General features: G+C 43.5%; 1 protein-coding gene across 1 annotated transcript in view; it reads left to right on the top strand.

Moving 5' to 3' along the window:
- Positions 1–17,380, top strand: part of CUBN (cubilin) — a 180,362-nt gene that overhangs the window by 74,600 nt on the left and 88,382 nt on the right. Inside the window, exon 30 of the mRNA XM_044424708.1 lies at positions 9,665–9,846. Within this exon, the coding sequence (XP_044280643.1) occupies positions 9,665–9,846 (182 nt within the window). The remainder of the gene's footprint in view (positions 1–9,664; positions 9,847–17,380) is intronic.

Consider the following 17,380-nt stretch of genomic DNA (forward strand, 5'->3'; position numbering starts at 1 on the left):
AAGCTCCTGACAAGAATCCCGGCCTCTAAATGGAATGCAGATGAAGCCCGGAGTGACAGGCTAGGCTCCACTTAGGAGCTGCATCGCGCCTGGGGCCTCTTCCCGGCCCCCTTTCATATGCCATGTCTGAACCGAGGGGGATTTCCTAGCTGCAGCAGGCTGCTGTTCTTGGCTGCCAGCCGGAAGCACTTTTTGCAGGCCAGAGAGAGCAACTTTCCAGTACCTTTAGAAATCTGTGTCTTGTCACTTTTCTTTTGGTTAGTCATCGTGTTCCTGGTTAGCTTTCCTTTGTGTGGGGAAAGATTTTTCTTCCTGCAGAAGCCTTTATTTTTCAATGATGTACTAATGTTTCCCTGGACGCCTTACTTTGTGCATGCTAAGGTGCTCCACCCCTCTCACTTAAAAAAAATAAAATCTGACCAGCTGCTGGGATGGTTCAAAATAGACTCCTGCTGCTGCTTGAAATGGTAGTTTCAGATGAACTGTTGCGTGTTTGGGTGCTCAGTCTCCACGCCGACCCTTTACTCAGTCTTTTGACTAAATGACTTGCCCTTTGCCATGCCTGCCATGGCAGTGTTTCCTGGTGACGGCTGAGACACTTTCTCAAATTGTCAACCTTGCAAATAGCCTGAAAAGCTGCCTAATCCTGATTTAATGTATCCAGGGTTTTCCTCACTTAACAAGGGCAGCTGCAGGGGGTCCCATTCTGTATTGGAATCCAGGCATATGCGTGACTGCATATGACTCTCCAATAACAGAGGAACTGCATCATCCAAAAAGAGGACAAGAGAAGATGGCAATTTGCCAACCCCCCCCCAAACCCCACACGTGCTGAAAATTTAAAGAGTATTATAATTTTAAAAGAAATGCTGTACCTTTCAAAGTTTCAGGGAACTATGACCAGGTGTCATCCCTGTGACATCCCTACCTGTTCTGTCTGCTGTCCAGGTGCTTATTGGTGATGAGCAACTGTTGTTATGGTTCTTTATCTTAAAACTAGACTTGGACTGAACAGCCGGTTGCCTAGAGAACAGTCCTCTATAAATAAGGGCACATGGCTACCCTGGGATGATTTTATTCTTTCCTCCTTCACTTCAGCCCCTCCACAGCTGCTATCCCAGGGTCACTGATGGCTTGATCTTTAGCAGAACTACAATTGGGTGAGAGAGAAGGATTAAAAAAAAAAAAAACAACTTCCCAGATTACATGCAGCTGGAATTGCTAGAAGAAAAAGGTCCATTCAATGCATGCTCACATCTAACACCACACCTATTTTGACACAGGGACAGGAGATAGTCATACCCTTGCAGCACTCAGCAGAGAGGTATTAATTTCCCAGGAGGAGGAGGAGGAGGAGGAGGGGCAGCAGCTGTGAGTGAACATGCTTTCTTGCATACACCAGTGTTGGGTATACCGATGTGCTACAGCTGTGTGTAAATTAAACGGAGGGCTTGGAGCATGTGCACAGCTGAGGACCAGTGCTATGACACAGTTGCTGGTGCAACTGGAGTCACTATTAGTTTACAATAATGAGTCAAAGGTGTTTCTAAGCAGCATTTTGCACCATATACTGTTCAGCCAGAGATACTTTTAGCAACCATCAAAATGCATTTGGCCTTTCCGTCTGTAAAGTTTCCAAACAACTATGAATTGTACATACTTTCCAAGAGAAGTCTAAGACCTTTGTAATTTCTCCATCTATATACAAAAAGAAAGCAGAATTCTTCCCCTTTGTCTTCTTGGTTTCCAAAATTGACTTCAAGGAGCTGTGGGCAAACTGGAGCTGTGTGTAACTCAACCTAAGCTAGCTTATATGGTCAGCCAAGAAATTCACACCCAAATATTCCTTTGCCTTAGAGCCCATTGCAACATTTTTGCTATGCAGTGCAAGCTCCTAGAATGGGCTAAAGTTCATGTATGTCTCCTATCCTATCTCCTATTTTCCTGTGTCTTTGTGTTTGATTTTTGAGAAACAGTTCCTGCTTTGGTGCAACAAATGGCAAATTCCCTGCTAGGTGCTCCAGCAGCAAAATCAGATCTCTCTCCTCACCTTTCCTTTGCACTCAAAAATTGCATTGTAATAATTTAAAGGAGAAGTGTCTTTATATAAGACTCCACCATGAATGATCCCATTGTTTTTTCAAGGGTATTTTTAGTAAATGTTAGGACATTCTCAGCAATATGATATTCTGATTTAGGTAACAAATATTTTGCACTTTTATTAGGCATCTTTCAAACCTTTAGTCATGTAGATAAGTAGAGAAAACAATTTTATCATATTTTATTCTGAGTATTTTTATCATTTCCTCCCCAAAGGGAAATTCTGTCACTGTGTAATAATATGATTAGGTTAACATCTGGCTTCAGCTTCCTGTCTTTGATATCTTGGTGTCTGAATAGGACCTTTTCACAAGCAGCCAGGAACGTGGTGTGGACACCTGGCAGGAGAGGATGTGGAGACATGTAATTCACATGAACCACAAGCTTCACCAGCAATCCCCTTCAGTTGATCCCAGCCAGCTATTAAGGGCAGCAGGTTTTGCTTTGTTTTCTGTGGACTAACCAGAAGAAACCTTTTCTCTCTATGCTATAAGAGTCCAAGTGCTTGTACTGCTCCTGAGCAGCAAAAGCAAAGGAAATAAGAGGGTCTGGTGTTGCAGAGGTGTGGAGAGATCAGGTAGCAAGTAAGCAGGCATGATGTTGAGTGAATTACCGCTAAGCAAAAAGAGTGTGGTGTAGAAGTTAGAGCATTGGACTGGTACTCAAGAAATGTGGATTTTAGTCCTCATCCAGCCCTACACTGCCAATCTGCCATCGCTAATGCTTCATGTGGTTCCTTTTTAAAGCAGTTACTGCAGTTCACTGACAGTGTTTAAAAGAAAAACTGTAGGAACATAGGCAGATTGAAAGTAGAAAGTAGAAAGTATGTGAATTTGTGTATATTTAAGGGGTGAGAAGTAAATGGAAAGGAAATTTGTAATTGCACCAAAAAGAAATGGGCAGTTAACATCTTACTGTTCTGAAGTAGCTACAGAATCAGGGATGTGTTGAAAAGGTGAAAAGCACTGCAAATTGTGAGTTCAACACTTAAAATCAAGAAGATTACATTGCCAAGGACCAATAACTCAGAGTAATTGGTGTATGAATTCAAATGTTCTGCTCAGGACCTGCAGAATAAGAATAAGAATAATTGCAGCTAAGTTTTAGATGTCAGGAGTTTTCCACTGGTCCATCTCAGTTTGGAATTTCAGCTAAACATGTCTTTGTGGCTAACAGGAAACAGTCAGTAGGAGCAGTTTACTCATAAATGGCTGTCCAAGATGAAACTTTCCCGGTTCTTTCAGTCCCTTATATGTACTGTTCTGCTGCCAGTGTAGCACTGCATTTCCCCTTAGGAATTCAACCACATGTTTGAATTTGAATGCAGCTTGAGAAAACTGCATCAGTGACCAAGTACATTGCACTGGTTTTTTCTACTATGAACATTTTTGTCCATTTTATTTCCGCTGCACTGTAATTGGCAGGCAAGCTGGTGAGGGATGTGTGATGAATCCATTTGTGGGGGTGGGAATCCAACAGATTCCCTGGGCTTGGTTGCCCATACTCCAGCCTATTGGTCATCACTGAGTCCTGGCAAGCCTGCCAGTGTTTGCACGGGGCTCGTCAGGAATTGGGCACCATGCAACTGCTGCACAAGCAGCAGCCCTCTTCTGCATGTGTGAGTTGCACCCTTTGTTTGTGCAGCACATGACGTGAAAGAAAGTTGCCACTTCTTACGTTCCATGGGTGTTCCTGGACTTCCTCTGACTCCACTTCCTTTCTAAGATGCAGATGGATTCCATGGAGCATTGGGGCATTTGTGTAAATCAGTCAGTGGAGTGGAAGAGAAGTGGCAGGGGTGTATGTGCCCCCTCAGATTATACTTTAGACTATGCCTTTTTAAAACACTTCCATAGAAATAAATGTGAGATCAGGGATTTTCAAGCATATCTGAGAGCTGAATTAATACTGCTCAAAGCCCTATCAAAAGCTGAAGGAAATGAAAGAAAACAAAAAGGGTCACCCTGGCCTCCTCAGGGAAAGAATTGCCGAGTCCGGGTGTGATTGTGCCACAATCTGTTGGAATCTTCTTTGTCAGTTTCAGTCTGCTATTGGAAGCAGGGTGTTCAACACAGCCTCTGAGGATGTTTGTAATTATAGGCAGGATCATACAGGAGCAAACAGGCTTCCAGAAATGCTGGCTCCAAACCTTTCAGGGCTTTATTGGTAAGAACTAGAAGATGGAGTTGGGCTTGGAAACAAACTGGAGGACAGCACTTTTGGTACACGACTGGTGTAACAGGGTCTACAGATTATCCACAACACAATCTGGTCATCACATTTTGCACTATTGGAAGCTCCCAAAAGCTCCTTAAGGGCAGCTCTGCATAGTGTGCCCTGCATTATTTCATCATTGTCATCATCTCTATACTACCCAACAACCCTAGCCAAAGTTCTCCGAGCAGATTGCTAAATATTATGCAATGCAAATGCATAATATAAAAACCACTTACATATAAAAACAATTAAAATCAACAATACTGATTAACTCCTTATTATATGCTGTTAAATGCCTGTGAATAGAGGAAAGGCTTAACCTGTTGCAGAAAGATTAGCAAAGTTTGTACCAGGTAGATTTCCATAAGCATTGAAAAGACCCTCTCCTTTATTGTGGTCTTCCAAATTTCCTTTGGGGAAGGCAGCTGGAAGAGGTTCTCAGATAACGACTCTTGTGTATGGGCAGGTTCATATTGAGAGAGGCAGTCCATCCAGTATTTTTCAATATTCTCAAACTGTGTAAGGCTTTATAGGTCAAAAACAAAAAATTGAATTGAGCATAGAAACCTACAAGCAGCCAGTGCAGGTGGTCCAGGATTGGTTCAGACCTCCTGATACTTGCTATCAATCTGACCACTGAATTTTGCGCTAATTGCACGTTCCAAACAGTCTTTGGGGCTGCCCTCTAACTTGGAAGTTATCAAAGCATAGACTAGTGAAGCCAGGTTATCCTACTCCAAAGAAAGGCAGAGCTAGGCCAACAAGAGAAGCTGGTAGACATTCCATGCAGCTGATGCCACCTGAGCTTCTTGAGACCAAAAATGTCTCCAGGAGAACTGCCAATTTCCAAACCTGTTTCTTGAGTGGGAGCACTACCCCATCCAGAATGAACACCCTTCATCCCGTCAGAAGACGTGCCCACTGAAGGGTGGCTGCACTCTTGGTCTTGACAGTTTCTTAGCCTGAAGTGCAACCAGTCATTGATCTAGCACATTCACAGCCTCACTTGAGGATAAGGAAAAGCAGAGGTTTGCATTAGCAGCATCTTAATGAATAGCACTACAAAATCCCTGATAAGGCCACTCAACAGCTTCATATAGATGTTAAGTAGCATGGGGAACAGGCAGAATCAATCCTTCTGAAGCCCCACACTGGAGAATTCATGGGCCAAGCAATATCCCCCATGAACCACCTCCCCCAGTAGCTTCATGTAGATGCTAGAAAGCACAGAGACAAAACATAGTCTGCTCAAAAGTCCCTGAGCATCAAGCCCCTCTAGGAAAGACCAGATCCACTAAAACATAGTGCTCCTGAAATATGATAGTGTTGTTATGGATATGTATTGCAGCTACATGCAGACATAAGATATTTATTTTTAAAATAAAATAGAAGTAATGTTTTAGACAGCACTACATAATGAAAAATATCCAATAATTTAGTATAGCTAGATCTAGCTAAGAGAAATACAGTTTATTTATTAGTATTGTATGAAATAATTCCTGTCAACCAAGGTTTTAAATAATGTTTCCTTGGAAATTTGTGTGGCCCTAAAATTGTACAGTTTGTGCTTAATCTGAACAATTTTGGCCTTTGTTTGAAGAATTGTTGCATATACTCCATCTCTTAACATAATAAATATATATATATACACAGTCAAAGACAATGAATAAATGTTTTTGTGTTTTTATGAAAAGGTAAAGCTAACAAACAGCTTTTTATCTTTCTTTGCAAGCATGCTTGTTGTGTCTGTGGTGTTTCCTTTGATAAGGAACCATTTCCTTTTTTTACCTGATGAATAGAAATAGGGAGAAAAATGAAATTAAAGGCATCAGTCATACTTGCATTTTCCAGGGGCTCAAATTAAGAGACCAGAGGGAATGCAAGAATACAGAATAGAACCTCTCTTGTAGTATAGAGAAATGCAGGAATATAGAATAGACCCCTCTTGTAGCATATGATCTATCCCATCATTTCTAACTCTAAGCCACAGTTTGGCCCTGTGGCATTAGTACAAGTAATATGTGCTGGGGTTTGCTTAGTCTCACTGTAATGAAGTCACAATGCCAATTCAAATGATATTACTGATTTTCTCCTCTAGCTGTAGCTGAGCTATCAGGAGGTGTAGAACTCCATCTGATGCATGTTTAGATGCAAAAAAGCTTGAAAGCTTAAAACCATTAAGCTGGCTGTGGAATGCTGGAAGGCTTTTCCCCCCTGCCTAATGATGCACAGGAGTGTGCCTGCCTCTTCGACACAGATTCATCCCCAAGGTTCATGTGATCATGAACACCCAGGCTCATAAACAGGAGGGGGCATGTTCTGAGAAATCTTGGCAATTTTTATATTCAGATGATACAAACTGTGGATTAAACACAGCAGTCATTTAGACATGAGGAGGAAAACCCAGAAAGTTGTTCTTTTTAGATCCACCACTACCCCTGGAATATGAGGAGCTGGAACATGTTTGAATTCAGGTTAATGAGAACATGCAGTTCCAGATTCTGGTTTGTTCACTAACTAGTCCCTCATCAAACCAGAGTTTCCCAGAGTTCAGGAAACCATGGCTAGTTTAAAAGCAGAAGAAAATCCAATCTTCTTTGTAGATGTGAAAGAGCAAGGTAGGGAGAAGGAACACAAGAGCCCAAGGCTTGCTGTACCTTATTCGAATAGCATGTGACATGTCCAAACCGGACCTTTAAGTTTTTATTTGATGGCTATGTCCATTGATAAAATGTAAAAAGAAGATCCTTCTTGCAGAAGGAGTGCTGGATTTTGCAAGTGAAACCAGATATTTTTTTCAACCTCTGCAATAGAAAAATTTGGGATATTGCTAGGCCAAATGTTGACATTTAAATAATTTTTGATATTTATGTATATACACAGAGAGACTCTCCAAATGGGGGTGAGGGGAAGGACTCTGACCTAGGGTGCAGTGAAAAGAAAGGGCACCCCTATAAGGAATATTCAACTGAACCTGGTGAAGTCTTAAAAACAATGCTTTGATGGTTTCACAAACATGTGTTACTTGTTTTTGTATAGCAGTTTCTGGAGTTCTGAACTTGATTTACTTAAAACAATGTGAACAGCTGTGCAGCATGAAAACGTGATTAGCTGAAACATAGAATTAGGATTCAGCACCTCAAAGGGACTGACAGCTGGTCTCCCACCATCTCCAACCCACCACCCTACCAAGGACAGAGTAGAATCCCCATCCTCTCAGGAACACCTCTAAGTGGTTTCCCTGACCTTTGTCTTTCCTGCCTTTAGTCACAGTTTCATGCCTCTGTACTGAATCAGGTTAGACCACATGTTGCTTGATGCAGCATGGCTCTTAAGCAGCCCGCATGAGTTGTTACAAAGATAAAAGCCTGGCTGTAGAAACCTGAATTAATTTTTTTCGACCTTTCTCTCCCAAGAGTCCATCCCCATAAGTAAAAGGATATGATTCATCTGCCTCTCCACTTATAAGAAAACCATCTGGCATTTTTTTCTGCATTTGAATGACTCATAACAAATGTAAATTAGAAATTAAATTGCTTCCTTCCATTCTTTTTTGACCCTCCTCCAAACTGGTTTTGACTGAATACAGGCCAAAATCTCTGAGTAGTATTGAGGCAAGGCCAAGCCAAGATGGACAAGGGAGACAGAAGAAAAACAACAGCATTTCAACAGAAACGAGGCTGCATCCTCCAGTGGCCGAGATGGCAGGGCATGGGTGTGCAGGTCAGGGGCCGTGGTCACGTGTGGTCACCACTGGCCCCACACATCCCTCACCACCCACACTGTGCAGTTAAAATTATCAGCAGCAAAGCTGGCCTTTTGAAGCCAATACAAAGTTTTAGTACTACGGAGCATTAAATGGTCCACTTTTAGTTTGTTGTGAAGCTAAATTGACCAGTAGCATAAAGCCATTCAGAGATGAAGCTTAGCTACAGAATGAGCTAAATTTGACCTGCTTTGTGTGCTGTAGTGTTTGCCAGCAAATTTCAGCTGCAAAACTATCAATGTTGCGGGGGACAACCTGCAGAGTGCGAGGTGTCCCTGGGAGTGAGGCCCATAGGTAGACAGGTCTATGGGGATTACCTGGCCCTTGGAACACTTGAGGTTGCCTAGCCATGTGCTAGAAAAAACCATCAGAGTGTCACTGACTTTCAAATGTTTTAGCCACTGACATAAAATTCTGAGGGATACTTGTGTAATAGATGTCCCTTAGTGAGGTCTGTAAGGACAAACTTGCTCATGCTCCATGTCCTGTACCATCAGGGCTGTGACTGGCAGTCACATGGAACAGGGCCTTCTCTGTGGCAGCACCTCGGTTGTAAAACTACCTTTCCCTAGGATTTCATGGTCTTTCCTGGATTTATGTAATTGACGGGTTTCCTGTTCCTGTGTTATCATGTATTATTAATTATTTTCATGGTTTCTGATTGGCTAGCATGGTGATGATGTCACCATGTGGTCAAACAATAGGTCACTCCAATATTTATCATGCTGTCACACCCCCCCCCCCCCCGTTTGGGGCATTTGGGGAAAGTATGATATTGCCACAATTGTGAAGCAATTGCAGTGGCTCATGGAGCCCGGGCTAAGTGTCTCACTTGCAGGCACCTATCAGATTGGAGCTGAGAGTCATGGTGAGGAAGAGAGTTGAGACAGAGATCCAAGGGTCAGGGAACCTTGCAATTGGCCATGCAAATGCCAAACTAGGCAAAGAGCCTTCAGAGCATGTTTGCCTTAAGAAGACCCAAGGGCCATTCCAAGTGGGCAGGGCTAGTCCAATACATGGAAATCCTTTACTGCCGAGGAAGATATTCCCTGCTGGCTCACCATTCCTGTCAGCTGTACATAAACTTACCTTCCTATTGCTCATGTCACATGGGCAGGTCTGCTACACAGATTGGGATGCTTCAGGTATAACAGCCAATGAGGGCCAAGCTGCAAGTCTGCATTCTTCCTTCTTCCCACTGGATGGCCACCAGTGGGAGACTTCCAGTTCAGTCAAGCCACAGATTGCCATTACATCTGAACCAACAAACTATAGCTTGTAGCTGCCATCAGAACCAGAATTAATAAAGCCCTTAAAACTATATCCTCCATTCTGGTTTGGAGAATAAGTACCAAGCATAGTCTCTGAATCGGATATAACAGAAGCCGGAATATATAAGCCCAAAGACAGTCAAATTACATTATACACGTGAACCTGGTCATTCAGTCTTAATCCCATTATGATATAGGTTTGCATGAGACAGTCCTAATTGTATGTCTTTTAAGATACTGCTGATATTAAATTCTTTATGCTGGCATGATAATTTTTCTGCAATCCTGACCTGTCACCTACTTTTTCCAGGATGTGGTGAGGAACTTTCAGGAACGTCTGGATCTTTCCATAGCCCTGGCTATCCAAGCAAGTACCCACATAACAGGGAATGTCACTGGTACATCCATACAGCTCCAGGGAGCAGCATTCAACTCACCATTGTGGAATTTGACATCGAATACCATACGAGTTGCAACTATGATGTTTTGGAGGTAGGCCATTTTGTTTTGACAGTAACCTAGGTATGCACAAGTGTTTTGGACTACAACTTCCAGAAGTCCCTGCCAGCATAGCTAATGCTCAAAAATGCTGGAAGCTGAAGCCAAAAATATCCAGAGACTTACTTTTTTCCTATCCTTGCTCTAAAATATATCTATAGATATTCTGTAATACAAAATATTGTGAATGTCTTCTTCTGGATGCCCAGAATGCAACTAGTTTTAAATAAGCAGAAAAAACTATTGGTATTTATTATGTGTGTATCATGGTGACACCATGCATTATTAGCTTTATTATGCAAGCCACTTTGGAAGAACTTTTGTTTTCAAAAGTGGCATATACGCTTGAGTATAAATAAATATATGAATATTGTGTGCGCTATCCTGTTGTGCCTGGGTTGCAGTGGGAGTGATGACTAGCGCAATGGGAATTTTGCAGGTCCAAAAATAATTCAAAATGAGTGGAACCGCTCCTTTCTGGGATGGTTCGGGGTACCCCAGAAAAAAGCATTGCTGCTCATTGGCAGGAATATTTTTACAGCTGTGAAATCCTCTTTGTGTCAGCAGTCACTTCCTTTGACTCAGAAAGCTCTGTGGGAGCCCAGGATATAACTCTATATCTGTTTTCTGCTTTTAACCAAACCCTAGCTTAGTCCTTCACATTTAATTTCAGCCAATGCAATAAATTTGTTATTTTTCGGGCTGTGTCTGTAGATTGAGCTATCCAGTTTATAGATCCGACTGTAGATTTATGCCTATTCTAGAATGCTTACAGTTTAAAAATAAGCCTCTCTGAAATATTAGAGAGTAAATATGTTGGTAGATCGTCACTGTAGGAGCTCTGCAAAACTTGCAGGCTCACAATTTTTTTTCACCTACAAAAATGGTTCAATGAAAAGGTTCCAACTTACGTTTCTTGGGAAACCTGTTCCATGCCAAATTGATTTGGCCAAGCCAAAGCAGGGTTTGGGACCATGTTCTTCCATTGGAAAAGGAAGACCTAACACCGTACACAATGTCATTAGTGCCAGGCAGTCCTCAATGGAGGGAGCATCCCTGAACGGTGGGCCCATCACTGAGAGAACCTTTTTCGTGTTGTCCTCCAACCCCTTGGCGGAAGCGCTCTGAGGCTGGCTTGAGATATCGATCCCACTGTATGGGTAGGCACCTACTGGCAGGGGCACACCGACAGGTATTAGCTCCCGTTTCTGTAGAACAGCGATCACTAAAACACACGAGAGGCTTAGACAAGCACATGTTCTGGTATACACACTCATGTTTTTTAGTGATTGCTGTTCTACAGAAACGGGAGCTAATACCTGTTGCAACTGCATCTGGGACATTTTTTTTTTTTTGATTTGGCAAGAGGCTTAAAAACCAGTGAAAACATACTGGCAATTCTTGCTTTTAAGAATTCATGTTCTTGCTATTCACTAGAAGTCACATGTGCTTGCATTATTTGTGAAAACTGATCAGTTTAAAGTTGCCCCAATCTTAGAGGAAACAGAGGATCCTAGTTAACTATCATCAGAGGGTTTATTGTAACTCTCTCTCTCCCCTTCCCCCCTGTGGTCTCGCAGAAGCATTCTAGCACATCATAGCACAATGAAACTACTGTTTTCTGAAACTTTAAACAGAATTCTGAAAGCCCACAAGCTATTTTACTGTAGCCTCTTTTAAAAGAAAAATCATTCCAGCGTGTTTTTGTGGGAATATTTCAAAACCTTAAATTTAATGAAATCCACATTTATGGCACAGTAGGGCTGGATGAGTGGGGAGCATGAGCCCTCCCTGCCAGAGCTGGTCTGTGCCACCTCATCCTCTCTGTCCCTAGGACCCTTCATTTTCTTCCTCTTCTGCCTCCCACTTTCAAGGCCCACGTCACTACTGTGACCTCTCCGGCCTTCTGTCTGTTCACCTTTCCCATTCCTGCAATGCCCAACTGTACTCCTGTCTGTGCCATTTCCCTCTCCAATCATGCCACCATTATGCCATGGCGGGACAGGAGGAAGAATTCTGGACCATATTTTTCAACCAGCCCCTGGTAGATCCAGGTAGTGGTGCCTCGTATTTTGCTGCTTAGCATCTTTACGGAACAGGACTTTGGATGCATTTTGAAATACCCAACAGATAATTGGTTGAAATTCTTGTTGGAGTGGTGTCATTGTCTGCATCCTCCTCCCTAAGGTGGTGCTGGGAAATATGTAGTAAAAATTAGAAGTCTTCACTTACTATCACAGGCAAGTAAAATCAACAGCAACGGTAATCCAGGAAATGAAAAAATTACAGATTAAAGTAGATTGGCAATGATACTTAATCACTAAAGAAAATTGAGGTGACCTGTCTAGACAGCTTAGAGACAAAAGAGCAGGAGACCAGATATGGGGAATCTAGGGACCACAGGAGACACTGGAATGTCCTTTGAGGGACCATAGGAGACACTGGAAGGTGCTTTGAGGAGAGACTACAGAACACTCAAAGAAAGACGCATTAGACACATCCAGGTGATGCGCAAGGGGAAGGACTAAAAGACACGTATCATGGTCACAGTGTATGACATGGAGTTTGAGGTCTTTGCTGTCATTTAAACACTGGCATTTCCACCTGTTCTCCTTGCTATAACAGCAGGGTAATTTCCTCGCACTTTGAGTACAAGATGAGAGCCATTTTGGCTAATGGGCAGGATAGAAATCTGATAAATAACTAATACATAATACAAGAACACTCCATAAATAGCTTCCAAAGTGCTATGCTATTACAAGGACAGTCACAATTCATAGGATCAGCACTGATGAATGGGCATAATGCTTGCATCAGTCCTAGAACATGGACTGAAGGTAAATGGGGCATCCACTTTATTAAAGCCAGCAGCTCTGGACCTGGTTAGTGCTTGCTGCTTCAGAGCCGCATGTAGCCTTCATGATGAAGCAAGGCGTGTGGTCTTTTTGGGGTGGGAAGTGGGCAAACAAGCGTATAAACACACTGTAAACCTGAGTGTTTCATGTTGTAAAGGGTATTTGCATGTGTCCTCACATTGTGCTTTGGGCAGCATCATGGTCAAAGATCCAGGGTTGGATTTAAAAAGGCAGCCTGGATGGGGAGCAGAGGCAGGATTCCTACAAAAGCTGTGATCAATATCATGCTGCCTTAGATGAGTTGGGCCACTGGACCACTTAGCCTGGTATTAGCCACTTAATCCCAACATGGAGCCCTCTGGATGTGTGGGAATGCAAGTTCCATTATGGGAATTATGGGCATTACAGTCCAACCTATCTGGATGGCTTCAGGTTGGGGAGGCTGATCCACTCTAGCAGGAGCTTTTATTGATCTCTAGACAAAGTTTTCCCCATCCATTGTTATATGACTGCTTAACTGGAGATTGCAGGGATTGACCTTCTGCATACAATGCATATCTACCACTAAGCAATGGCTGTTCCCCAGAGAAGATCCTCTGTGCTATATTTTGAAGGGTGATACCGGATGTTCCAGATCTCATAGACACTTCTCCCCTATGAGGAGTGGCTATGACAAATGGGACTGTTCAACCTAGAAAAAGGGTGAGGAAAAATATGATAAAGGTGTTTAAAATAATGCACAGTGTAGAGAAGGAGAGATGTTTCTCCCTTTCCCAAAACACTCAAACCCAGGTCATCCCATGAAGCTTATTGGTGGGAGGTTTAGGACAGATAAAAGGAAGCACCTCATCACACAACTTATAGTTAAACTATGGAATTTCTGCCACAAGAAGTGGTGATGTCCACCAGTCTGGGTGGATTGAAAAAGGGATTGGACAGATTCATGGGGGAGTGGATACTAGCCTTGCTGCCTAGGTGTTACCTTCTTCACCAGTGGTAGATGGCTGCATATACCAATTGCTGAGGAGCTTGGGCAACAGAAGGTCTTGCACCCATCCTGTCGAGGGATCCTGTGGGCAGCTGATTTGCTACCATGCATGCAGAGTGCTGGACTAGGTAGACCTTTGGTCTGAAAAGCATGGTTTTTCTTAGGTTCTTATGAAATAGTGGCAGAAGAAGCCATGGCAAATTGGGAACACCAGCACAGTAGGTTGGGACATGGTGAGAACCTGACTCACCCGTGGACCACTTTGAGATACTGTAGTTTTGAGAAGACAAGAAAAGTCATAGCGACAGGTTCTGTTGCAAATGCTTGAAGAGTTGACATCATTCCAGATACCCAGTGGGTCCTATGAGGCTGCAGTTCACACTTCCATTTCCCCATATAAAAATTATGGAACTCAAGCATCCTCTGCTGGTTGATCTGCCAGTCTGAAAGGCCACATAAGTTTTTGAACCATGTCAACAGCCAGAGAAAACTAGATTTGTCCACTGCAAGATCGGACCTCCCGCACCAATGAACACTCATCCTCTTCCTCTTAATGTTGACCCCAACCGCCATGTGGAATCACCCATATCTATCTTAATTCTCTTGCTATGATGACCTTTTCAAACAGCTGTCCATTTCCCAATTTCCAGTGCTGCAATATGAAGATGACACAGCAGATTTCTAATGACAGCCCTCCCTTATTTCTCTCTGTTCCTGCCTCCTACCAAAGCATGCTTGTGAACAAAATAATCTGCTGTTCCCTTCTCCCAGAGCCTCTCTTTTTCTTTGAGAGAGGAGTCCTCCCTATGTTTGCTGAAATCTATGCCACGAGGATAGGCCAGCCACAGAAAATGGTCTTTCCATTGCTCATAACATTGGAATGTTGGCTTCCAATATGCCAGTAAATGGAGCTAACAGAGCAGAAGCAAATGGCAAAAAGCAGAATAAAATTTGTGCTGCACCCTGTACAATCTGTTGGAAGCAAGTTCTCTGTCTCCGTTGTGTGTTCCAAATGAACAGCATTGTTTCTCTTCTTTTGGGGCACATGGTACGTCAGCACAGACCACACCCTGACATTTTTTCTAGACTTCCCTTGCCTGTTCTCTTTTTTAATAGATGGATTCATGTGGTAACAATTGGCTTTTTCCTTTATAACCCAAAAGTCACTTTTAAAAATATATTTTTGTCTGTCATGGAAACAGTTTGGCTTGTTTTTGCTCCAACCTTTCTCTAAGCATCTGATTAGCTGAACTGGCATACAGAGAAAAGGAAAACCACTCCTCAGTTGCTTGGCTCTTAAAATACCTCTGATTTTGAAACTGTACAAAAGGCAATTGTGAAACTGGTTGGCAATAGGAAAGGGCATTGAACAAATTACGGGCCAAATTAGATGTGACGAGAGATGCACAAATCCTTCTCCACCGTTAAAACTTTTTTGCAAGTAGCCATCGGCATGTGGGCAGTTGGAGACAAGCTGGATTGGGACCAGAGGGCTTTAACCCTTTCTCCCAGGGCAGATTTCCAGATACAAATAATCATTTTGCTATTTGCCCTGGAAGGAAGACGATAGCTGCAGATGTTGATCGCCCTGCCCCTTTCCTTTGTGTATTTCCACAATATGTTTTCTCACTTTCCTCTTCTCTTTTTGACTTGCAGCTTCATAAAATGCAGTGAGGAAGCTTTTGTGGTCTGAGCAATGAATTGGTTCTTGGCAAGCACGTTGGAGGCTGCGAACCAGCAGTGGATGGGGCCCCACTCCAGAGCAGCAGGGGCCATTCTCCCCTTCCCTCCAAGCAGACCCATTCAGTGGCTTTCCAACGAAAAGCATTTATTATGTTAGTGCTAGCCAGCCAGCTTGACTTTAAAGAGCAAAAAAAGTATAGCAGAAGTCAGTAGCAAAAGAAGCAAGCAATGTTAGCATACTGACCTTTAGGGAAATGTGGCTAAATGGTTGATTCTAAACTGAACACCTACAAATTGAAATGACCAAACTGTGCCTTCAACACAGAGGCCCGGCTCTTGGAGCCTCTGATGCTGGCTTGCCTCCTTTATCTGTGAACCTGCTCTGGGATTGATGATGTCACATCCTTCAGCTCTAAGCTTCTGTGCAGCATTTGAATCCAAGCTATTCTCAGCAACTGCCAGCTTATCTTGGAGTTGAATGGCCTTGGCATTTCAGCTGCAGATCCTCCTCTTCCAACTCAGAAACTCTTGCAACATCCCTTGAAGGCTCTTGGGCAGGAAGAATGGGCCCCATCTCTACACTGGCTTCTACTGGCATGCCTAGGCCCCATTTGCTCACCCCCCCGCGGTCATGCACTGCACGTGCGCATGCACACACCTCCCCTCCCCAACTGAGGTCAGCCTTGCCAGGAGCCGTGTCCCTCCGTGCCAGGGAAGCGTTTTGGAAAGCCTGATCACTGAGTAGGTGGAGTGCTTTGCAGGGAGGCAAGCAGAGGGGCAGTGATCCTCCCAGAATGACTCCCTCCCACTGTAATTAGGCTCTTTTAAGATTAAAATGTGGCAGAGGATGATTTTTAAAGGGTGATTCAGGGTGGAATGGCCCCTCTTTCCCCATCAGGGACCCCCTCTAAAAATGCTCCTGCTCATCCATAGAATTGGTATGTACGCAGGTCATGCTTTGTGAATGGCCTGACCAGCAAGAGGATCCTCCTGTGGGTCACATCTGGAGGATCCCCACCCCTGCTTTAAAATACTAGAGTTGGGTGGCTCTTTTATACTATGGTATGCATTTGTGGTGAGGGGATTGGATCCGCCAAAGCGGCATGAACAGGCGGCCATACCCACACCTGTAGCCCTGCCTGCCAGCTCAAACCTGGTCATGGAGGCTGGTGGACCTCATGGAATGACACGGGATGGAGCAAGGAGTGCTCAGCTGGACGGGGAATGGGAAGAATTCCATATGTTGAGCTTCAGCCACTGACTCAGGCTCCTGGAAGCTTTTAGTAAGAAAGCAAGCTCGTTAACAGGGTTGAAGAAGGCTTTTTAGCAGGGTTCTTCATGCAGGCCTACAGAGGGTTTCAGCTTGCCGGTGGTGCCTCTATAGCTTGGTGGTTTTCTGTGTTTGTGCAGTTCCCCCATCCCTCAAATTCTAAAAAATGAAAATGTTTCTCCTAAGGTATAGTTTCTGGGAATAAACTTTTAGTACTTTTGACCCCATCTTTTCTGCCTTCAGCCCAGCCAGCTGCTGGAAGACCCCCCCCCCCCGCCACCCCTGGGCAGAGGATGAACCCCCTAAATTCTAATGCAGAATTTAGTTGTTCCTCAGGTTGAAAGACATTGAGTGCCATTGGCTTGAACATCTCCGTGTGTGGGATGCTAAACAATGACTGCACATGTAACACTAAACCATGGCTTAGCACTACATACCTGAACAAGCAAGAGCAAACCCTTGGGCTTGTGTGCTGCCTTGTAGCATCTCCCCCTCCCACAGGATGAGAAGGAATAAACCAGTTGTCCCAGTCTGTTGTCCCAGACTGATTGAAACCAGTCTGTTCAATTCCTGGCTTCTCATTCCATGTATAAAGTCAGCCTGGGCTGGAAGGACACAAACACACCTTCTATATTCTTAACTGTGATCTCATTTCAACAGCAGTTCTGCTCATTTTTATATACCCAGAACAACTTTCAAAACTGGTAGAACAGAGAAGCAATAAGAAATCCA

This window comes from Varanus komodoensis, unplaced genomic scaffold, assembly GCF_004798865.1.
Source record: "Varanus komodoensis strain SLA01 unplaced genomic scaffold, ASM479886v1 scaffold15, whole genome shotgun sequence".
In the NCBI taxonomy this organism is placed as follows: Eukaryota; Metazoa; Chordata; class Lepidosauria; order Squamata; family Varanidae; genus Varanus; species Varanus komodoensis.